The sequence below is a fragment of the Scyliorhinus torazame genome, chromosome 5, assembly GCF_047496885.1.
Source record: "Scyliorhinus torazame isolate Kashiwa2021f chromosome 5, sScyTor2.1, whole genome shotgun sequence".
Lineage (NCBI taxonomy): Eukaryota > Metazoa > Chordata > Chondrichthyes > Carcharhiniformes > Scyliorhinidae > Scyliorhinus > Scyliorhinus torazame.
In genome coordinates this window covers 296,721,604-296,745,685 of record NC_092711.1, presented here as the reverse complement: position 1 = coordinate 296,745,685, position 24,082 = coordinate 296,721,604, and the positions used below count along the sequence as shown (strand labels likewise).

General features: G+C 49.4%; 1 protein-coding gene across 1 annotated transcript in view; it reads right to left on the bottom strand.

The window, feature by feature from the left end:
• col4a6 (collagen, type IV, alpha 6) overlaps positions 1 to 24,082 on the bottom strand; it is a 497,938-nt gene that overhangs the window by 86,411 nt on the left and 387,445 nt on the right. Inside the window, exons 24-29 of the mRNA XM_072501535.1 lie at positions 22,198 to 22,304; positions 17,456 to 17,639; positions 13,592 to 13,645; positions 10,396 to 10,467; positions 4,743 to 4,850; positions 1,092 to 1,313 (exon numbers count right to left, since the gene is read on the bottom strand). Of these exons, the coding sequence (XP_072357636.1) occupies positions 1,092 to 1,313; positions 4,743 to 4,850; positions 10,396 to 10,467; positions 13,592 to 13,645; positions 17,456 to 17,639; positions 22,198 to 22,304 (747 nt within the window). The remainder of the gene's footprint in view (positions 1 to 1,091; positions 1,314 to 4,742; positions 4,851 to 10,395; positions 10,468 to 13,591; positions 13,646 to 17,455; positions 17,640 to 22,197; positions 22,305 to 24,082) is intronic.

Genomic DNA, 24,082 nt, shown 5'->3' with positions numbered 1-24,082 from the left:
CGCCAGATGAGAACCCGAACCCTGTGAGCACACGTGCCCCATGCCGTCGGGGACCCGGGCCATCGGCGGCAGAGCATCGGGGGAAGGCCTCAGGCGACGCAGGCCGTCCATACGGCGTACTCCCCGAGTATGCCATTTTTGAGGGGGCGGAGCATCACAAAAACAGCACCGCCCCTAATTCCGGAGTAAACGGGGATTGTTTGGCCGATCGCGATTTTGGCGTCGGCAATCGGAGAATCCCGCCCTTCATTTCAAAAAGTGTGCAATTCAAGAAATGATACAAATGGGCAGCGATACTTCAGTGTAGTGTTATTGTCACTGATCCAAGGTATTGCTCTGGGGGCCTGTGTTCGAATCCCATCACAGCAGAGGGATGGATTTTGTTTTTAAATTGGAATTAAAATGCTAGTGTTGACTGCGGTAAAAAAACATCTGGCTCATTACTGTTCGGAAATCCGTGTCCTTACATACATATGACTCCACACCTAAACAACGAGGTTGACTCTGAAGTGGTTTGAGAAAACTGCGTAGTTCATGGTAATAAATGGTGTTCCAGCCAGTGATGTCCACATCCCATGAATTGTGCTGCCAATCTGTAGGAGCCCCTGAAGGTTCATTGTAAAGTGTTACGTCCCTTCTATTCAATCATACCTTCACATCAAGGTCAGAGGATCACTGCTGGGGATTTCAGTTGACCTAAGCTCACTCCAAGACCTCCCTTCCTGCCCACCTATCCCAAGGCAAATTTGAGGGGGTCACTTCCGGGCCAATTAAAGAGGACGGGGGGGGGGAGCGAGAGAGAGTTGGTCAACTGGTGAGCTGTCTCTGGATGCTGATTGGGCTCCACAGATCCCTGTAATTATGGAAGTTTTTGGTTGGGCCTTGGGTTCAGGCTCGTGGCTCGTGCTTCTGGCCTGTCACCTTCGTCAGGCGCAAAAATAAGCCTAAATCAATGTGTAACCCATTGTGAGTTAATCGTACAAGGTTTCAGAGATCTGCAAGGAAGTTGCAGCGAAGTGGAAGCTTCATGAGACAAAATTGGTTTTAATTGTGAAGCCACAGCAGCAAAATAAACACATCTCGAACTTTACCTTTAGGTCCTGGATAGCCAGATTCTCCTGGGGTTCCTTTCAATCCCGGTTTTCCTGGTTGACCTGGTTGGCCTGGAGTACCTGGTTCTGCACCATACACATCACCTGGGAATCCTTTTTGACCTGGAAATCCTGGAACACCCATTTTCCCTGGAGAGCCTTCATTTCCATCGAGCCCTGGAAGACCTGGTAGTCCCTGATCACCACGTGGTCCGTGAAACCCTGTAAGATTTCATAACAAGACATCAAACTTGTAAGGAACGAATGAGAATTGCAATGGTGGTGGTGTGCAACCAATCACTCAGGGGTCTGGGTTGCTGTGGCGACATGAGCTTTTGCATGCACCTCGTAGTCAGGAGCCTTTGGATAGCAATGGTGGAAGCGCCACGTTTCTTTCCATCACATGACTGAATATCTCCCGTTTTTACCCCCTATCCTTGGACCTGCTTTGCAAGGATCTGCAGGTTGATAATCAACCTGTTTGGCTGTGTTACGAACACACCTTCCTTGGCCATCGAGTCGTGAGGTGGGACTTGAATCTGGAGCTTAAGGCTCAGAGGCAGGGCCTCTACCCATTGTGCCACAAGAGTGTGTTGGAATACTCTCCATTCGTCTTGCTCCAACAACACTCAAGAATTTTGACACTATCCACGACAAAGCAATTGTGTGATTGACACCCCTTCCGCAAACATTCACTCCCTCCACCACCGATGCACAGTAGCAGCAGTGTGTACCATCTACAAGATGCACTGCAGGAATTCACCAACCCTCTTTAGGCAGCACCTGCCAAACCCACGGCCACTACCATCCAGAAGGACAAGGGCAGCCGGTGCACCCCGACCTGGAGGTTCCCCTCCAAGTCACTCACCATGTTGACTTGGAAATATATCACCGTTCCTCCATTGTCACTGTGTCAAAATCTTGGAACAGCCTCCCTAACAGCGCTGTGGGTGTACTTACACCACAGGGACTGCAGTGGTTCAAGAAGGTAGCTCACCACCACCTTCTGAAGGGAATTTAGGGATAGGCAATAAATGCTGGCCTGGCCAGCGTGCCCACATTCCGTCAATGAATTTAAAAACTAGATCCCATTGTTGGCCTCAATTCTGCTCAGGAAGCCGGAAATAACCATTGCATGATATCAGTTGTGATCTCTCTGGGGACATCAAGTTAAGAAGCCATCCCCCTGAGCCGCATCCAATTAAAAATGGCTTGTGCACAATGGAAACAGGCGGTCCAATTGGAGAGTCTGTAGCGATATCCATTCAACAGTCTCAACGGGAGAGGTAGGCGCTACTGGAGCAGGCAGGAGACTATGAGAGTAACACAAGTGGAAAATCTCTCTGCACCATTGTGAAAAATTAAAAATTACACATGGCTAAAGTTATCATGTCATCATAATCGAGGTGCAACCCCTCCACAGATTAGCCTGTGGCTCTGGCTCTGGCTCCCAGCCGATCTATCTGGGGTGAGTGAGAGGAAGCATTGATGAAGGCCCTGATCTGCCACTGGAAAGCCATTTTCCAGTTAAATGCGGCTCCAGTCACAGCGTGGGATCCATCCACCGTTAGGGAGGTCCCACTGGTGCTATCATCCTTGCCCCAGACCTCCCATCAATGGGCCCTAATGGGTTACCCACCGCTGGGTGGGCAACTGCTACCAGATTGACTCATCTTCTGACAAGGTCACTCTGAGCCAAGAATGCATCAGCTGGCCAAACCAATATGTTATTTTACAACTTTGCTCCTGATCTCACCTCCTAACCTGCCTCACTGGGACCGAGGAAAATTGCAACCAATAAATCCAAATAAACCATCAACAGTAAAAGCCTCCTGCCAGTCTCAACTGGTAAATCAGCAGCAGACTAGCTGTAAAAAATAAATTCTATCAGGGCTTAGAATCCTGAAAGCTTCACTGCAGAATTCCAACACACTCCAAAACGGCAATTGAGCGAAATATTAAACTGTCTTCCATTAGAACAAGGTTCAGAAATATCTAGAATATAAATCTTTCACCCTGACAACTGGTTTTCCCATCAGCAAGAGTTTTGCATAGTTCAATAGCGATCAACATCCCAGGTCTGGAGGCATAGGACACTTTGAACGCTTCTAATACCAGCTTGGGTATTTAGCAGGACTCAGCCTGAAAAGGATGCTACTGCAACTGGATTATAAGGCATTACTTCCAGTTGTTCCTACAGCTGACATCCAGTCAGTAGTTGGCTTCCTACTGGGTTTTGACTCCATTAGAGACTGGCAGCAACGCCAGAGCTATCTGATCAGTGAGGAGGGAGATGTAACTTCGCTCTCATGCACAAACCTTCCCTTTTCAAATCATTGACCGCTGTTATTTATGACCCCAATGCAGTTCTTTGCGAGGCATTGCAGAATCTCGTTTAGCACCATTAACAAACTGATGGTGAGAAACAGGTCAGGATATTCCTTTGCAGTGGCATATGCCCACCCAACTACCGTTTCTGGTGACAGGTTTGGTTTGACACGTGGCCAACACAAGATGGCCACCGACAGTACTTCTGCAAATGCACAGAATCCAATGTGACTCACAAGAGATGCAAATCCACCCTCATAAACGATGACAGCTTATTTTTGACAGTCTTAAAATTTTAATAATGAATCTTACTCCATTGCCCAAGTATCACCAAAATAATTAACACCACAAAAAAAATAACTCAATCAGGTGGACGTCATCACTAGGAACCCACCATTTCCCAGTCTCTGCCTCTCCTGCTTACTCTTTCTCTCGCCAGCCATTTCTTTCGATATTTCATCTCTTAATAAATGTTTAAAAGGACACCAGTGTGATGTGTCACTGGGAGTCGAGGGTGAGATGGGCGGGCAGAATGGGTCCCACTTGACACTTGCTCTTTCCAGACCTGTCTGTGAGGTTTGGGGTGAGCTCTGGGATGGAGGTGATTGATAAAAGTGTTAACTTGATGCTGCCGGTGCTGTAATATTTATAATTCCAGGGCCAGTGATGGCCATACATGTCCCCTTGGCGCATTGCCCCCTATAAAGATAGCAGCCACGCATACACCTGTGCATGTGTGGCATTGGCAGCAAATGCAGCCTAGTTTGAATCATTTTGAACAGGTCCAAATCACTTCACCTCCCATGTGTGGGAGCTGCAGAAAATGGTTGCTGCTGAAAATCCCAACACGTTAAGCACATTGACAAGGTTTCCATCCAGTTCCCTCCATTTTGACCCACAACTGATGGAGGACAGGATATTGGACAAGTCTCTTTTTCCAAGTCCCTGCTGAGTTACTTTAAAGTTGCTGTTGTTTGTTTTGGGTCAGGACTTTCCGGTCTCCCTGTGGCGGGGTTGCCCCGTGGCAGATGCGACGTCCCATTCAAATGTCCAGACAATTCAGGCCTTGCTGTCTCGAAATGCCGAATGGTTATGGCATGACTACCATTTGGTATACAGGTGTGACTAGCACTTGCTGATACTGGGGTGACAATGGCGTCACTCCATACTTTCCATCGTATTCACATGTCTGACCCACCTTTTCACCCCACCTGCCCAAACGACGGCAGAGAAACCAGGAGCAAATTCCCACCTGCAAACTCAGACACGTAATCAATGCCCAGGGAGTTCTCAATCTTTTGCAAGTTCTGGTTAAGTACTTACCTGGGCGGCCGGATTCTCCCAATAAGCCTGGAGCTCCAGGAGGTCCTTTCGGTCCATCAAATCCGGGTCGTCCTGAACTGCCTGGAAAACCTGGTCCACCCTTTGAACCTATGAGGTATTGGAGAATGAAGAATGAGTTAAAAATTCAAATTGGAAAACATTTTTTGTCTTGATTCCTTCCCCGCTAACTGGTACAGAAGAAGAAATACAGATATACTCGAGGTGCCACTTTTAAACTTGCGCACATTCCCTCACACCTCTCTTTTCCACATTGCTTGATCGTCACTTGCTAATACCACACGGCAGTAGATGTTGGTACTCTCCCTCAAAGCAGGAAAGCAGTCTATGGTCATCTGGGACAATGGTGGCTGCAGTAGTTAGCTGCTGAAGTTGCTTTACCCATTCTGACCAGCAATATCACAGCAGAATGTGTAGGAACAGACTACCATTACATTTTTTTTAGAATAAAGGTCATTAAATCTACTGAGCTCATTTCATTCCCAAGAAATCATACGCTCAATCACATTGCCAAAGTCAGCATTTAAGAATCCTGTGACATGCAACGTAACTGTGAAAACAATGGTCAGCATCCAGACATTCTTGTTGTCAACTGAATAACAAACAATTATTTGGGACTTCCGGGTGCGGCGATGACCAGCTGAGTCGCACGTTTCGGCAGCTCCCGGTGAAACGGACTTTTGGGCTATTGATAGGAGCACGGGGGGAAGCCGAGGTCGGCCAGAGTTTGCTGACTTCTGGGAGCAACATGGGGGGAGTAATTACGCTAGCGGGGGATCTAGCGGGGGGGGGGGGGTGGGAGGGGGGAATTACTGGGTTGCTGCTGCTGGGGAGAGGGGGGAGCTGGTATGGGAGGGGATGGGCGGGGGGGCACCGCCTGGGGGAGATACAGCTGCGTGGGAACCGGGTGAGGAGCTGGAAAAAGGGGATGGCTAATCGACAAGGGGGGGGGGGTAAGAAGCCCCCCAACCCGGCTGATCACGTGGAATGTGAGAGGGCTGAACGGGCCGATAAAGAGGGCACGGGTACTCGCACACCTTAAGAAACTTAAGGCAGATGTGGTTATGTTACAGGAAACGCACCTGAAACTTATAGACCAGGTTAGGCTACGCAAAGGATGGGTGGGGCAGGTGTTCCATTCGGGGCTAGATGCGAAAAACAGGGGGTGGCTATATTAGTGGGGAAGCGGGTAATGTTCGAGGCAAAGACTATAGTGGCGGATAACGGGGGCAGATACGTGATGGTGAGTGGCAAACTACAGGGGGAGACGGTGGTTTTGGTAAACGTATATGCCCCGAACTGGGATGATGCCAATTTTATGAGGCGGATGCTAGGACGCATTCCGGACCTAGAGATGGGAAAGCTGATAATGGGGGGAGATTTTAATACGGTGTTGGAACCAGGGCTGGATAGGTCGAAGTCCAGGACTGGAAGGAGGCCGGCAGCAGCCAAGGTACTTAAAGATTTTATGGAGCAGATGGGAGGTGTAGACCCGTGGAGATTTAGCAGACCTAGGAGTAAGGAGTTCTCATTTTTCTCCTATGTCCATAAAGTCTACTCACGAATAGACTTTTTTGTGCTGGGAAGGGCGTTGATCCCGAAGCTGAGGGGAACGGAGTATACGGCTATAGCCATTTCGGATCACGCTCCACACTGGGTAGACTTGGAGATAGGGGAGGAAACAGGAGGGCGCCCACCCTGGAGAATGGACATGGGACTAATGGCAGATGAGGGGGTGTGTCTAAGGGTGAGGGGGTGCATTGAAAAGTACTTGGAACTCAATGATAATGGGGAGGTCCAGGTGGGAGTGGTCTGGGAGGCGTTGAAGGCGGTGGTTAGAGGGGAGCTGATATCAATAAGGGCACATAAAGGGAAGCAGGAGAGTAAGGAACGGGAGCGGTTGCTGCAAGAACTTTTGAGGGTGGACAGACAATATGCGGAAGCACCGGAGGAGGGACTGTACAGGGAAAGGCAAAGGCTACATGTAGAATTTGACTTGCTGACTACGGGCACTGCAGAGGCACAATGGAGGAAGGCACAGGGTGTACAGTACGAATATGGGGAGAAGGCGAGCAGGTTGCTGGCACACCAATTGAGGAAAAGGGGAGCAGCGAGGGAAATAGGGGGAGTGAGGGATGAGGAAGGAGAGATGGAGCGGGGAGCGGAGAGAGTGAATGGGGTGTTCAAGACATTTTATAAAAAATTATATGAAGCTCAACCCCCGGATGGGAGGGAGAGAATGATGGGCTTCTTGGATCGGCTGGAATTTCCCAAGGTGGAAGAGCAGGAAAGGGTGGGACTGGGAGCACAGATCGAGGTAGAAGAAGTGGTGAAAGGAATTAGGAGCAGGCAGGCGGGAAAGGCCCCAGGACCGGATGGATTCCCAGTCGAATTCTATAGAAAATATGTGGACTTGCTCGCCCCGGTATTGACGAGGACCTTTAATGAGGCAAAGGAAAGGGGACAACTGCCCCCGACTATGTCTGAAGCAACGATATCGCTTCTCTTAAAGAAGGAAAAGGACCCGCTACAATGCGGGTCCTATAGACCTATTTCCCTCCTAAATGTAGATGCCAAGATCCTGGCCAAGGTAATGGCAATGAGAATAGAGGAATGTGTCCCATGTTAGATGGGTGCAGCTGTTGTATAGGGCTCCGATGGCGAGCGTGGTCACGAATGGACGGGGATCTGCATATTTTCGGCTCCATAGAGGGACAAGGCAGGGATGCCCTCTGTCCCCATTATTGTTTGCACTGGCGATTGAGCCCCTGGCGATAGCGTTGAGAGGTTCCAAGAAGTGGAGGGGAGTACTTAGAGGAGGAGAAGAACACCGGATATCTTTGTATGCGGACGATTTGCTACTATACGTGGCAGACCCGGCGGAGGGGATGCCAGAAATAATGCGGATACTTGGTGAGTTTGGGGATTTTTCAGGGTATAAATTGAACATGGGGAAAAGTGAGTTGTTTGTGGTGCATCCAGGGGAGCAGAGTAGAGAAATAGAGGACCTACCGTTGAGGAAGGTAACAAGGGACTTTCGTTACCTGGGGATCCAGATAGCCAAGAATTGGGGCACATTGCATAGGTTAAATTTAACGCGGTTGGTGGAACAAATGGAGGAGGATTTCAAGAGATGGGATATGGTATCCCTGTCACTGGCAGGAAGGGTGCAGGCGGTTAAGATGGTGGTCCTCCCGAGATTCCTCTTTGTGTTTCAGTGCCTCCCGGTGGTGATCACGAAGGCTTTTTTTAAAAGGATCGCAAAGAGCATCATGGGTTTTGTGTGGGCTGGGAAGACCCCGAGAGTGAGGAAGGGATTCTTACAGCGTAGCAGGGATAGGGGGGGCTGGCACTACCGAGCCTAAGTGAGTATTATTGGGCCGCTAATATTTCAATGGTGAGTAAGTGGATGGGAGAGGAGGAGGGAGCAGCATGGAAGAGATTAGAGAGGGCGTCCTGTAGGGGGACTAGCCTACAGGCTATGGTGACAGCCCCATTGCCGTTCTCACCGAGGAACTACACCACAAGCCCGGTGGTGGTGGCTACACTGAAGATTTGGGGACAGTGGAGACGGCATAGGGGAAAGACTGGAGCCTTGGGGGGGTCCCCGATAAGAAACAACCATAGGTTTGCCCCGGAGGGAATGGATGGGGGATATGGAATGTGACAAAGAGCAGGAATAACGCAACTGAAAGATCTGTTTGTGGATGGGAAGTTCGCGAGTCTGGGAGCGCTGACCGAGAAATATGGGTTGCCCCAAGGGAATGCATTCAGGTATATGCAACTGAGGGCTTTTGCGAGGCAACAGGTGAGGGAATTCCCGCAGCTCCCGACACAAGAGGCGCAGGACAGAGTGATCTCAAAGACATGGGTGGGGGATGGTAAGGTGTCAGATATATATAGGGAAATGAGGGACGAAGGGGAGACTATGGTAGATGAACTAAATGGGAAACGAGAAGAAGAGCTGGGGGAGGAGATCGAGGAGGGGCTGTGGGCAGATGCCCTAAGCAGGGTAAACTCGTTGTCCTCGTGTGCCAGGCTAAGCCTGATTCAGTTTAAGGTATTACACAGGGCGCATAAGACTGGAGCACGGCTCAGTAAATTTTTGGGGGTGGAGGATAGGTGTGCGAGGTGCTCGAGAAGCCCAGCGAATCATACCCATATGTTTTGGTCATGCCCGGCACTACAGGGGTTTTGGATGGGGGTGACAAAGGTGCTTTCAAAAGTAGTGGGGGTCCGGGTCGAACCAAGCTGGGGGTTGGCTATATTTGGGGTTGCACAAGAGCCGGGAGTGCAGGAGGCGAGAGAGGCCGATGTTTTGGCCTTTGCGTCCCTAGTAGCCCGGCGCAGGATATTGTTAATGTGGAAAGAAGCCAAGCCCCCGGGGGTGGAGACCTGGATAAATGACATGGCAGGGTTTATAAAGCTAGAGCGGATTAAGTTCGTTCTAAGGGGGTCGGCTCAAGGGTTCACCAGGCGGTGGCAACCGTTCGTCGAATACCTCGCAGAAAGATAGATGGAATGGAAAAAAGAAGGCAGCAGCAGCAGCCCAGGGTCGGGGGGGGGGGGAGGAACCAGAAGGACTCTCAGGGTTGTTAATATATACTGTATAATATGTGTAGGTCGTTGCGACAGATAATTATATATTGGACTGTTAAAATTTATTTTTGGAGAGTGTTCCTTGTGATAAGGCAGTTGCCAATTAGGGTTAGTTTTCATTTTTGTTATTTATTATTTATTCATTTTTTGTTTATAAAATAGGTCATTGTTATTTGTGTTGTTATAATATTGTGTAAAGGATGCACAATGTACTGTGTTGGTTGACCAAAAATTTTCAATAAAATATTTATTAAAAAAAACAAAAAACAATTATTTAATTTGAGTTCTGAAGAATCATATTCGACTCAAAATGTTGGGCGCGATCTACCGGCCACGTTATGCCACAAATGGGGACCAGACAGAACAGCACTCAAGGGATTAGAGGTCCCCAGGTGCTTGCCCTCTAGGAAGGGTGGCACCCTGGCACTGCTGGTGCCACCTGGGCACCTTGACAGTGTCAGCCTGCCCAGGCTGTCAGCTGGCAGGGGCATTGCCAGGCTGCTGGTGCCAAGCTGGCATGTTTCCTGTGCTGCAGATCGGGCCCAGGGCTATCCTGTGCTGGTGTGGGGAGTTGTGGGAGGGGGGCTGAGGACCCTCTTACAGGTGTTTGGAATTTGAGGTTTGCCATTTTTAAAATGGCGTCACAATGTCCTTCTGCACTGAGGAGTTCCAGCGAGCGGAGCTCCTCAGTGCAGGAAATGAGACTATGTGCGGCCTGGTCAGGACGTTCCCCGCTGAGGCCCCATATCTACCCAAAGGGGAGTTCAATAGTGTGGCGTTTCTCAGCGTGGTGTTTAGCCATCCAGCTAAACACGCTCGCTACTGCCCAAAAAGCCCGGTGTCGACAAACTAAAACATTGCCTCGTCCACAGCCATGGCAATTCCGTTTTCAGTTCTCCGTACAGGTTTTAGGTTCCAGCAGATATCTCTGTCTCGTTGCAGTAAAGTTGCCACAGTTAGCAATGACGGGTACCGGCCTGGGAAACCTTTCAGCTGAGCTGTACAACGCATGCACAGTTCTGCGCAGTGAACTTACCTGGGAGTCCTGGTACTCCGGGTTGCCCCAACGGGCCTCTGCTGCCTGAGACCACACAGGGCAGAACAATTCCTGCAAAATCGCACAGGAAAAGAACTTCAGGAATATTACCACTCAAAATAATCTCAAAGCCGGCACACGTGTGCACAAAGAACAGACATATATACAAAGACTTACGCATGCACGTATGCATGCAGGCACATGCATACATAAACGTGAGCAGGCCCACACTGATACATTAGCAGTGTATTAACATACTCTAAATTATTTTCCATAGTGAAGTAACACTGTGCTCATGGCTGATTCATGACTGTGAAAACCATTTGCACACAGTGATTGCAGTAGCTACAGAAAGTGGTATATATCACAGTGACACTGTGCAGAGTGGCTGAATGAAGACAAACCATGATAAAATCTGGATGACTAATGCACTGATTTACACACCATCTGAAAAGTCCTCAATGGGAACAAAAATCTAGTTAATCTCTCATTTTGTTTTTGGCGAAGCAAGGTGAGGGCAATGGGAGGATATTGTGCCCTATGCTTGGATACGTAGTAAAACACAATTTTAGAGTCATAGATTCTGCTATTATTTTAATAATTTCTATGTCTATATTTGGAATAGAAACTTTCTGTTGTCATGTTGCAATTACGCAGTTAGGTAGGTAGCATTTCCATTGACAGGTGTGTGTAAATACAGTGGGACAAATTTACCGTGGCGATTTCCATGATCAATACTGACATGGAAATGTATAATAAGTTGACAAAGTGTGGGCAGATGTCAGATGTTAAGCTACAGATACAGCTTATCCCATTTATCTTCTTCAAAAATGTTACTCTAGTCTTCATCCTTTTTTGGAGTCCAAAGATATGCAGGTTAGGTGGATTGGCCATACTAAATTGCCCCTTTGTGACCAGGCATTTTGCGGTTTAAGTGGGATTATGGGGTTGCAGGGATAGGAGCCTGGTTCGGGTGCTCTTTCCGAGGTTTGGCATGGACTTGATAGGCCGAATGGCCTCCTTCTGCACTGTAGGGATTCTATGATTTAAAAGTTTGGGAAGGGAAACTTCCTACAGAAGTGACTTGCTATATATTGCTGAGCCTCCCCTAATGGTTAAGTAAACCAGCAGGTATAATATTCAGCCATGTTGAATGGAAAGGACCTTGCCTTATGCTGTGAGCTGACCTCAATTATGCAGTAACATTAAGTCACTATGACCACGGTCAGCATTGCAACTGCCCTCAATGACCCTGGCTAGGGTGAGATGGCTGGGAAAGAATAATCTCCCAAGCGCTGAGCAACCAAGTAAGCTGATCACAGATCTGATTATTTCTGATTTTGCAGAGTGACTCCCCCCCCGCACTGCAAGTGGAGGCTGCCATCATGATGGAGACAGCTTCCATGTGGCAGGCTAGAGGGTGGGGTGGGGATATTAAGTCCACTTCAGGGAGGATTACACAGCAGGTCAACACCGCTAAGTGTGGGCTTGGTGGTAATGGGATGTTAATTATGCTGCAAAGATACACAGGTGAAGGGTATTGCTTAATTAAGTGCTTAGAGTACTTGTAAAGAAAGACTGCTGGGACACTGGGTTAGTAGGTAAGAAGCAGACATATGTAATGCTGCACTCTATGAATAAACCTATTATCAAGAAAATAATTAATGTCTAGTTTTATATTTCACCAAGTGGCTTGGGATTGATAATAACACTCGGGACTCCTATTTCATCCCAACATCAAGATCCCGAAGCCTGCTGGGATCTCAATACTGAGAATGGCCAGTTCTAGTAGCTCATGATATGTACACATTCATGGAGCAATCGCCCAAAATTTCCATGTGAGATAAGAAGGCTGCAAAAGCCCATGGGATACATGGTAACTAGAGGTTTAGGCACTCCCGCGGTCTCTGCTTGGAGGATTGGAATTGGAATGGTCTATGCTCAGACAGGGAAAATTGCTGCTCGGGCAAAGCACTGGGGATGGGGGATCAGGCTACATAACACCCATAGACAGTATCCCAAACCTGGGGCGAAATTCTCCGGTATCGGTGCGATGTCCGCCGACTGGCGCCCAAAACAGCGCAAATCAGTCGGGCATCGTGCCGCCCCAAACATGCGGAATGCTCCGCATCTTGGGGGGCCGAGCCCCAACCTTAAGGGGCTAGGCCCGCGCCGGACGAATTTCCGCCCCGCCAGCTGGGGGAAAAGGCCTTTGGTGCGCCGCCAGCTGGCGCGGAAATGATATCTCCGGGCGGCGCATGCGCGGGAGCGTTAGCGGCCGCTGACGGCATTCCCGCGCATGCGCAGTGGAGGGAGTCTCTTCCGCCTCCGCCATGGTGGAGACCGTGGCGAAGGCGGAAGGAAAAGAGTGCCCCCACGGCACAGGCCCGCCCGCGGATCGGTGGGCCCCGATCGCGGGCCAGGCCACAGTGGGGGGCCAGATCGCCCCGCGCACCCCCAGGACCTCGGAGCCCGCCCGCACCTCCTTGTCCCGGCCGGTAAGGTAGGTGGTTTAATCTACGCCGGCGGGACAGGCATTTTAGCACCGGGACTTCAGCCACCCGGGCCGGAGAATCACGGGGGGGGGGGGGGGGGGGGGGGGGGGGGGGTTAGAGAGCCAACCGGCGCGGCGCGATTCCCGCCCCCGCCGAATATCCGGTGCCGGAGAATTCGGCAACCGGCGGGGGCGGGATTCACGCCAGCCCCTGGCGAATCTCCGACCCGGCGGAGGGTCGGAGAATCTCACCCCTGATTCAGCATCTTCAGGATAGGGCAGACAGAAATTGGAGGGCAAGGAAAAATAATTTTGAAGAAGAGAATGGTTGGTCGAGCAGGAGGTTGATCCACTTGAAATCGATTGTTTATATTTTTCCACTAATGACAAAGTCACCCATTTCATGACAGGCCAGTAATAATGCAAATGAAATTAATTTGTAGATTGACGCTTTCATCCATTTATCCAGATGGAACATAGTAATTTAGTAGTCTCTAGAACAGTGTGCACTGACAGCATGCATGAAAGAAGATAGTAAAATAGTCTTGGTGCAGTTATTTTCCATTTAAAAAGAGTTACTACTGCAGTGTACAGCTGTAACATGCAAATTATGGTACTGAAGTCTTTTGGCAATGATGTAAGGATTGGGGGCTCCTGCCATCATCGCCATGGTAACCTTTTTTGAGGATTGTGGCCTCTCACCTCCCTCTGTGTGAAGATTGCTTTCGTCACCGTTTTCCCCACAACAACAGCCACCTGTAGTGTCCATGCAAAGGACGTGAAATCAGTCAAGAGGCGCATGAACACAGTGGAAACGTGAGTGCTTTCTCTCTTTTAAGTGGCATCTTCTGACAGGAATAAACCGGTCATCCGCTCACCTCAGAATCTCTTTACCAATTATTGCCACTAACAAAAACATACAGTCACTTTATATTCTTTACACTGAACTACGTCAGATTTAGACCAAACCTGGAAATTGATATGTGTTCCCTTTTAAACCTGCCGCTTGTCAGAATGAATCACACCTGGAATTTGAAACTAGTCTACTCAGCTCTGAGGAAGGATCGTGTTCACTTGGGCTTTGTTAAATGAACTTAACCATTGGGCGGGATTCTCCGTTTCGGAGACTGACGGGTTGACTCTGACGCAGAATTTGTGGACTTTCACAACAGCAATACTGGGGGGGGGGGGGGGGGGGGGGAGGACGACACCAATATGACCCGTGGCTCTAAGTTCACAGTGGACTGATAGCGCCATGCGCAGCTGCGTGGCTGCCTTTCCGGCAGCGGCAATGGTGTTCCGGGCCCGTCCACCCCGACCCCACAGCCCACCTCCTGGCCACCCCCGCTACTCCCCCGGCCCTGGCAGAAGCCCCCCCCGGCCAGCGACGCACACTATGGCGATGTTGGAAACTTTCTGTACCCTCTCTCTCCCTCAGCAGCCACGACGCCGGTTTCACGATTTTTAAAAGCACAAGTGAACTGCGCCGTCGGGAACCCGGCCCATTGGAGGCGGAGCATCGCCGAGGCCCCCGGAGAATCGGTCAGGCCCGCTAATGATATGCAAATAGTGTTTACTGTATGTGTGTTCCAGAATGCATTGATACTGTGGTGTTGGGCGTTCTGACACACAGATGAGCCAACACGGTTGTATATGGTACAACGCTATTTTATTTAAACTTTCTATGTACTGTTTTGTCTTGATACTCTGCATGTGGGGATTTCCTGTTTGTGATCTTGTAACAGGTCTTGTCCGTGTCTTTGTCCCCAGACCTACTGTCCACTAGGTGTCGTGCTTGTGCTTTTATGTGGTTGCTGTCCTTGTGTGTGATTGGTTGTGGTGTTGTGTGCTCTGATTTGTCTGTTGGTGTGTCCATCATGATGTGTGTGTTTGAATATCATGACATCCCCCATTTTTACAAAGATATGTGCCTACGTGGTAATAAATATGATCGCGCCGTGAGTGCATCTAAGAGTGTGTGTGTGTTGTGTACAGCATGTGCATATGACGTAACTATTTACATGGGGCGATGTCGGGTGCGTCACATGAACAAGGTTGTACCATAACAGAACATGAATGCGAACGAGAAAAAAAACTTGAACAGTGGTCCAGTCAGACGATATCTGGAACGATAAGCAACAACAGGTTATCATATAAAATTGTGTAACTTGTTAGACATATGAACGGTGTTATAAGTCCAGTCTAATGGGCTTGCGACGAGTTCGGGTTGACCGTCAGGGTGGCACACCACTCATCGGCTGGATTGATGGCATTGACCTTGTTGACATCGATGACGGAAACACGGAAGGCATCCTGGTCATCTGCATCACTTAACTGGAAGTCTTGATGCGTGGGCTGGATGGTCCTGACTTGTCTGCGAGATTGTCGGGGATGTGCAGGATCCATGGGTTGAGCCGAACGACAGTGGGCAGCATAGTGGCCCATCTTGCCACATCTGAGGCACTGTCGGTTTTTAGCAGGACATTGCCCTTTTAAGTGTACAGCTCCACAATTGCCGCACGTCATGACGTCACGGCGTTCGTTGCGCCACTGCGCATGCGCAGTGCGATCTTGCGGTGGGCGCGCCTGCGCAGTGCGTCCCTCGATGTGGCCGTTATTTTTGGCGCGCAGGAGACCGCGAAAAGCGCGGGAAGCGGCCGCTGTCGTCCGGGCCGTGGGTCGGGAAGTAATCGACGGCCTGGCTGCGTTCGGCGTCGTGGGCGGCCTGGCTTGCCGATTCGACGGCTGGGGACCCCCTCCGTGCCAACTCGGACGCCTGAAATCGGGCAAAACGGCAGGTTGCATTCTCGTGGAGGACACAGGCTTCCACAGCAGACGCTAAGGTGAGGCTTTTTATTTTAAGAAGCTGCTGGCGTAGGCCACTAGAGGCAACGCCAAAAACAATCTGGTCCCTGATCATGGACTCTGTGGTGCTGCCGTAACCGCAGGACTGCGCTAGAATTCGGAGGTGCGTCAAAAAGGGTTGAAAAAGCTCCTCCGTACCTTGCAGGCGTTGCTGAAAGAGGTATCTTTCAAAACTTTCATTCACTTCAACCTTAAAGTGCTGGTCCAATTTGAGGATGACCGTGTCATACTTGGATTGGTTTTCGCCTTCTTCGAACACCAGTGAGCTGAAGACGTTGAGGGCATTGACCTGCGTAGAAGAGGAGCATTGCAATCTTCGTTTCATCCGAGGCACTCTGTTTTTCATTGGCTCGGATGTACAGGTCAAATCGCTGCCTGAAGAGCTTCCAATTGGTACCTAGGTTCCCCGCGACTTGCAACGGCTGCGGTTTGTCGGTGCGGTCCATGTCCAGAACGGCAGGTTAGTTGGCAGGTATCGATCCACTCCTGTACCATGTGGTGTTGGGCGTTCTGACACACAGATGAGCCAACACGGTTGTATATGGTACAACGCTATTTTATTTAAACTTTCTATGTAATGTTTTGTCTTGATACTCTGCACGTGGGGATTCGCTGTTTGTGATCTTGTAACAGGTCTTGTCCGTGTCTTTGTCCCCAGACCTACTGTCCACTAGGTGTCGTGCTCGTGCTTTTATGTGGTTGCTGTCCTTGTGTGTGATTGGTTGTGGTGTTGTGTGCTCTGATTTGTCTGTTGGTGTGTCCATCATGATGTGTGTGTTTGAATATCATGACAGATACCGCTATTGAGCTGGCGGAGAATTGCGATTTGGCGTCAAATTAGCACCCGCTGTGATTTTAGCGTCAGACCCTATTCTATGCCCAATCGCACTTCGCGATTTCGGCAGCAGACGCCGGAGAATCCCACCCATTGCAACATAAAACCTGTATAACACAATATGTAAAGGTATAGGGAAAATCTCCCTCATCCCAAATTTCCTCAGGGAGCTCTGGCAGACTCCTGCTGTAACACTGGCTGGAGTCCACAGCTACACACTGAGAAATGACAGGGACTTGGTTTATTGGGTTTTTGAGTTCCTCCACTCATTGTGTAAAAGGGAGAGAGTTATGGACGTCCCTTTCTAAGGCCAGTAATGTCAGGGGCAGTCCAAGGTGCAGACATTCCCAAGGGCAGATCGCTCTTCCCCAGCTTAACCAGGAGCTAGCCATGCTGTTGGAAAACCTGGTTGCCATTGTCACTCGAAACCAAGAGGGCTGAAGTTTATTGGATTCCAGGAGGATTGCAAGGAGTTTAAACAGGAACATATTCAATTTCCAGTATACTCTGTAGACTTGGCACATTGTAACAACAGCACTCATTAAATCTTTAATCTACATCCATTGCGCAAGTATCATTTCACAGGCCAAAGATACAAATTCCGTTGAAGTACACTCCATCCCCACCCCCAAGTTAACATTAAATTCAGGTCTGATGCTATTAAACACTTACTTATGACATTATGGCCTCAAAAATATTAATGAATAGAGTGTTCACAAAGGAATCTAAGCAATTTTTTAAAAGTACTTGGCCATTTCGTTGCTGACAAACCATAGTGTATAACAATTGCAACATCTCAACAACTGAACAGAATTATTTTAATAATACATAAACAAAGGGGTATCAGTTGATATTGCATTCCATACCTGGCGACCCTGGAAAACCTGGTGCTCCTTGTATTCCGTTGACGCCTGGATCACCTGGAGGACCTTGGAAACCAGGAGGGCCTGGGAATCCAACACCTGGTGCACCCCTCTCACCTGGGGGACCCTTTCGGCCGGGACTGCCTGGAAGACCTCTAGATCCCGGATAATCTTGTACATTTTCACCCTGTGTAACATGAAGACCATGGTCAGATAGTGAAACCATAAGTTACTTCATTTAGGGTCACAGCCAGATTAGCTAGTGTCACATATCCTCCTCGTCACAAATTCAAGGCATGTAACATTAATTTTAAGATCAATGGAATGATCTCCCGCAAAGGCTTAGTGAATAAATACTACCTGCTGCATTTGTAGGCAGGAACCTGTGGTAGAACAGGAGTTGTCCCCTACAGTCCAGTATGCAGCTAGAAGAGACAAACTAGGAATCTTTCAAAGTTTGATCACTAGACTATGTTGAACTAGCTGTTCTCAGATACATTGATTGGAGGAGTATGATGGACTGTAGTGACCCTGGACTAAGGAAGAGAAAGCTATGCTGAATTTGCACTGCTCAATGACTCATGCTGGAAAGTCCAAGTGCACAGATATCAGGGGCAGATTTAATTGTTCATTCTTGCACACTATGAAATAACCTTTGCCCAGGCTCACGTTTGAAAAATGGCAGCTTAGGAAGACTCGAGGAGAAAGTGCAAACTCCACACAGACAGTCACCCGAAGCCAGAATCAAACGCGGGTCCCTAGAGCTGTGAGGCAGCAGTGCTAACCACTGGGCCACCGTGGCACTCCCGATACCTCCATGGTTGAGGGTGGTCATCCCATTGCTTGTGGGCAAAGGTCCTCCTTGTCGTGGGTGTTATAACCTGCCTACTTACCATTGGCTGGGGACTAATGACTATCCCACAATCCTGTGGGAGTATGAGCTTCCCCAATGAGGGGGGCGGAGAAACCACGAGTAAACTCCTAGTATAAATAAAGCTGGCCAGTTCAGGAACCAACAGGAAGGAGTATGTAGCAAGGGAAGTTACTGCTACTGTTATGTATATATGTTATAGTAAATAAATGTTATTACTTTGTATCCTTAAAACTCGTGCTGGATTCTTCGTGGCCCTTACAAAAGTGGGTGAGGGGGATATTTAATTCCAGCACTGGTCGCGGAACCCTTTGAAGATGGCACACTAATCTCTGTGGAGACGGCCTTGCTAGCTCTATCACACCCCTCTGTTCGAGTGACGCCGTGAACAACGTCCCCACATTTTCTGTACACTCAGTGCCAGGAAACCTGGGGCGTCATTCTCCGACACCCCGCCGGGTCGGAGAATCGCCGGGGGGCGGGCGGGAATCCCGCCCCCGCCGGTTGCCGAAGTCTCCAGCACCGGAGATTTGGCGGGGGCGGGAATCGCGCCGCGCCGGTTGGCGGGCCCCCCCGCTCGATTCTCCGGCCCGGATGGGCCGAAGTCCCGCCGATAAATTGCCTGTCCCGCCGGCGTGGATTAAACCACCTTTTTAACGGTGGGACAAGGCGGCGTGGGCGGGCTCTGGGGTCCTGGGGGGGGGGCGGGGCGATCTGACCCCGGGGGGTGCCCCCACGGTGGCCTGGCCTGCGATCGGGGCCCACCGATCCGCGGGCGGGCCTGTGCCGTGGGGGCACTCTTACCCTTCCGCCTCCGCCACCCTCCACTGCGTATGCGTGGGAAACTGTCAGCGGCCGCTGACGCTCCCGTGCATGCGCCGCCCGGGGATGTCATTTCCGCGCCAGCTGGCGGGGCAACAAAGGCCGTTTCCGCCAGCTGGCGGGGCGGAAATTCCTCCGGCAATGGCCTAGCCCCTCAATGTTGGGGCTCGGCCCCCAAAGATGCGGAGCATTCCGCACCTTTGGGGCGGCGCGATGCCCGTCTGATTGGCGCCGTTTTGGGCGCCAGTCGGCGGACATCGAGCCGTTTCGGGAGAATTTCACCCCTGGTCTGAAAACTTGGATGTGCAGTGCACCTGGATAGATACATGCCTGACACTGACAAAGTTTGGTAAAATTCTGCCTAATGTTTTTGAGTGTCAAAAGGATATAATTAGATTTTCTCTTGTTGAAGAATGTCATTGCTTTGCAATTGTGTGGTGCGAATGTTACTTGACACTTGTTGGTCCAAGCCTGAATACTGTGCAGGTCTTGCTGCACTTGGACATGGACTGCTTCAGTATGTGAGGATTCGCGAATGGTTTTGAACGGTTTGCAATCATAAAAATGTTTACATTAACAGTGCAATGAAGTTACTGTGAAAAGCGCCCACATCCGGCGCTTGTTCGGAGGGAGAATTCTGAATGTCCAATTCACCGAACAAGCACGTCTTTTGTGACTTGTGAGAGGAAACTAGAGCACCCGGAGGAAACCCACACGGACACGGGGAGAACGCGCAGACTTCACACAGTGAACCAAGCCAGGAATGTGCTAGCCACTGTGCTGCCGTGCCGCTCTAAACATCCTCACTTATGTTGGAGGAAGGTTATTGATGAAACAGCAAAAGATGGTTGAACCTCAAACGACGCTGCCCTGAGAAACTAATGCAGCAATGTCCTGGACAAGATGACTTGTCTTAACCACCACGACCATCTTCCGTGGTGCTAGGTATGATTCCAAATAGTGGAGAGTTTTCACCCTGATTCCCATTGACTTCAATTTTGCGAGGGGGCAGAGTAATATGCCCAGGCAATGCCCCCTGGCTCAGACTGGCACTGCCCCAGCACAGATTGGTGCTGCCCCAACACAGGTTGGCAGTGCCAGCCTATGCCAGGGGCTTTGCTGGGACAGGCCCTCTCGGGAGTCCCATTTGGCGGAGGGTCCCACTATGTGTGGTGGGGTTGGGAGGTCTTGCCATAGAAGGGGGGTGAATTTAGCATTGAAGAGGATTGTGAGCATTTGCTCGCAAAAGGGAGAGTGCGAATGCAGGGGAGGAGAGAAGATAATCCTTAATAGTTGGAGGGGGTTGGGGAAGCCCCCAATTCCTTTGTGGTTGGGGAAAGGAGTCGCCTGATGCTTGTTTTGTTTTTAGAAAATATTTTATTGAGGCATTTATAATTTGAACATTTTAACATTCTAAATAACAGAGCAGTCCAGCACACGCATAAACCACACAATAACATACCCAACTTCCCCCCCGCCCTAACTCCTAGCTACCCATATATTAGATTCCCTGCCCGTTTTCTTCACTTCCTTGCCTCCCCTTTCTGCGCACCCCCCCATTCCCCCCCCCCCCCCCCCCCGGCTCTTCTGCTGACGGTCAGTTTTCCTGAAAGAATTCGATGAACGGCTGCCACCTCCAAGCGAACCCCTGTAATGAACCGCTGAAGGCGAACGTCCTGATGCTTGTTGTGGGGGTCCTCCATCTTCGTGGGGTGGGATTCAAGCTTAGTGCTGATCTTGAAGCCCTTTGAAGTCGGTGTGCCAATCTTTGTGGAGCCAGGCTTGGCGGCTCGATCAGGCCCGCTCTACCAGGCTGATGGCATAAACCACGCCCCCCACCCCCCGCAATTCTTTTTGTCAAAGCGGCTGAAGATCTGGGGTGGGCTGGCGGGCAACACAAATGGCCATTGACCTTGACGGCACCGGAGATCAACTTTCCCCCAGAAAACATGCCTGGAGGAGGGGGTGCAGAAAATACCAGCCTCAGCTTCAATTTTATTGGCAGGACAGGTCAAGAAATCAGTGAGAATATGGCCTGACTCAGACAGAATTACCAATATAACTTATTTTCCATGAGGCTGTGTACCAATAGATATTAATATGTATATTTATATATCTATTAACCCACCAAAGTTCCTTCGATAGCACTTTCCAAACCCACCACCGCTACCATCTAGAAGAATGGGCAGCAGGCACGTCGGAACATCACCATCTGGAAGTTCCATTCCAAATCACTCATATGGGTGGCCCGGTAGCACAGTGGTTATCACTATTGCTTCATAGCGCCAGAGTCCCAGGTTCAATTCCCCCTTGGGTCACTGTCTGTGCAGAGTCTGCACGTTCACCCCGTGTCTGCATGGGTTTCCTCCGAGTGCTCCGGTTTCCTCCCACAAGTCCCAAAAGACGTGCTTGTTAGATGAATTGGACATTCTGAATTCTCCCACAGTGTACCCGAACAGCTGCCCGAGTGTGACGACGAGGGGATTTTCACAGTAACTTCATTGTAGTGTTAATGTAAGCCTACTTGTGACACTAATCAAGATTATTGTTATCATCCTGACTTGGAAATATATCACCGTTTCTTTACTGTCGCTGGGTCAAAATCCTGGAACTCCTTCCCTAACAGCACTGTGTGTTTACCTACACCACATGACTGCAGCAGTTCAAGAAGGCAGCTCATCACCACCTGCTCATCACGGTCAATTAGTGATGGGCAATAAATGCTGGCAATGCCCACATCCCATGAATGATATTGAAAAACTTGATAGATCAATAGCCCTTGGTAAAGTTCTATCACTTTCCTTCGCCCCCATGGCCACTAATATTGGGCTGTTTGGCACAGGGCTAAATCTCTGGCTTTGAAAGCAGACCAAGGCAGGCCAGCAGCACGGTTCAATTCCCGTAACAGCCTCCCTGAACAGGCACCGGAATGTGGCGACTAGGGGCTTTTCACAGTAACTTCATTTGAAGCCTACTTGTGACAATAAGCGATTTTCATTTCATATTAAAATGCACAGCATTACATGAGACATTAAACTCCAATGATACTTACAGGTCTTCCTGGAGATCCACCCAGACCTGGGAAGCCATCCCTTCCCGGTTTTCCTGGAGTGCCAGAAGGTCCCCTTGGCCCTGGATTGCCAGGATCTCCCTTTTGCCCTACAAAATAGAATTATTTTTTAAACGTCTAAAAGCCTGTGGTCTTGAAATTATGCTGCAAACATTTAATACTTATCAGCGGAAGCAGTTGACCATGCACGATAACTGAGCTAAAGCCTCTGCCAAAATAGTGGCTTTTAAACAAGAAAAATTATTGCAGATGCTGAAAATGTGAAATAAAACCAGAAATTGATTGAAATATTAGGGCAGCACGGTGGAGCAGTGGTTAGCACTGTGGCCTCAATGCGCCGAGGTCCCAGGTTCGATCCTGGCTCTGGGTCACTGTCCGTGTGGAGTTTGCACATTCTCCCCGTGTTTGCGTGTGTTTCAACCTCACAACCCAAAGTTGTGCAGGGTAGGTGGATTGGCCACGCTAAATTGCCGCTCAATTGGAATTGCCCCTTAATAAATTGGGTACTCTAAATTTATATAAATAATAAATAAACTGAAATATTAAGTACGTCAGGCAGGGTCCATGTCGAGAGGAACATAGATAACCTTTCAGGTCAGTGTTGTTTTGCCAGAACTAGCTCTGTACTTGATTAAACCTTTACGTTGCATCATTAACCCTCGCCATTTAATCATTCCTGCCCTCTGCCCAATCAGACACTCTCTTCCCTGTGCCTTTTTCTCGTCTCTTTATTTGCTCAAAAACTTTGATTCTTCCTATTTATGAAACAACCTGAAATGTTACCTCTATTGATCGCTTCCCAGATGTGACCTCACCTGCTGAATATTTCCATCATTTTCTGTTTTTATTTCAAGCTCATCCAGAGTGAAATTTCGAACCCTTCTTAGTTTTTAAAATCTGGTGCCTTTTTTGTTTTTTCATTCAATTTTACAACATGACAGATCCAGCAACGGTACTTAAATACAACAGTTATTTTCTGAACACACCCAACTCAACTTAACCAGGTCCAGCCAAGTTACGTGCTCCGTCTCATCACAGTAACGACCGCTTTTGAAACTCAGATGCTGAATTGATGAACTGTTCCTTCAGGTAGCTGAACAATGAGATCCTCTGAAAGTTAGGCAGTCCCGTGTGACCAAACAGAACTCACCTGATAGGGTACCAAATGGCCTGAGGTGACAGGGAAGAACAGAGTGGAAAAAGGGTGCATGAATTCCTAAGAGAAGAGGTAACTTTAGGATTGGTATAAGGAGGCACTTCTTCATACAAAAAGCAGCAAAGGCATGGAACAGTTAGCATTGTGAAGACAAGGGCTGGAATTCTCCAGCTGTTGGGATTCTCTTTTCCCGCTGGCCCGAGCACCCCCGCCCATGGCTTTCCCTACGGCGTGCGGTGGCATCAATGGGGAATCTCGCCATCAGCGAACAACCCGCCACCGAGAAACACGTGGCTGGGGCAGGGGAGAATCCCGCCCAAAGGTCCTGATATTACTCAGAAGACGTGTCAACGCTGTGGTGGTGCCGATATTAGGGTGCCTCTGGACATTAAACCCGAGGTGTGTCGAGTAGTCCTCTTCGTTCGTTGTGATGTTGTGGTTCCTGATGACAAATGCAAGTGTTTTGATTGCCGACGCGGGCAGGATTGGGTTTCTTTGTAATCAATCAGCGCACCATCATAGAATTTACAGTGCAGAAGGAGGCCATTCAGCCCATCGAGTCTACACCAGCCCTTGGAAAGAGCACCCCATCCAAGCCCACACGTCCACCCTATCCCCGTATCCCAGTAACCCCACCCCACCTTTTTGGACACTAAGGGCAATTCAGCATGGCCAATCCACCTAACCTGCACATCTTTGGACTGCGGGTGG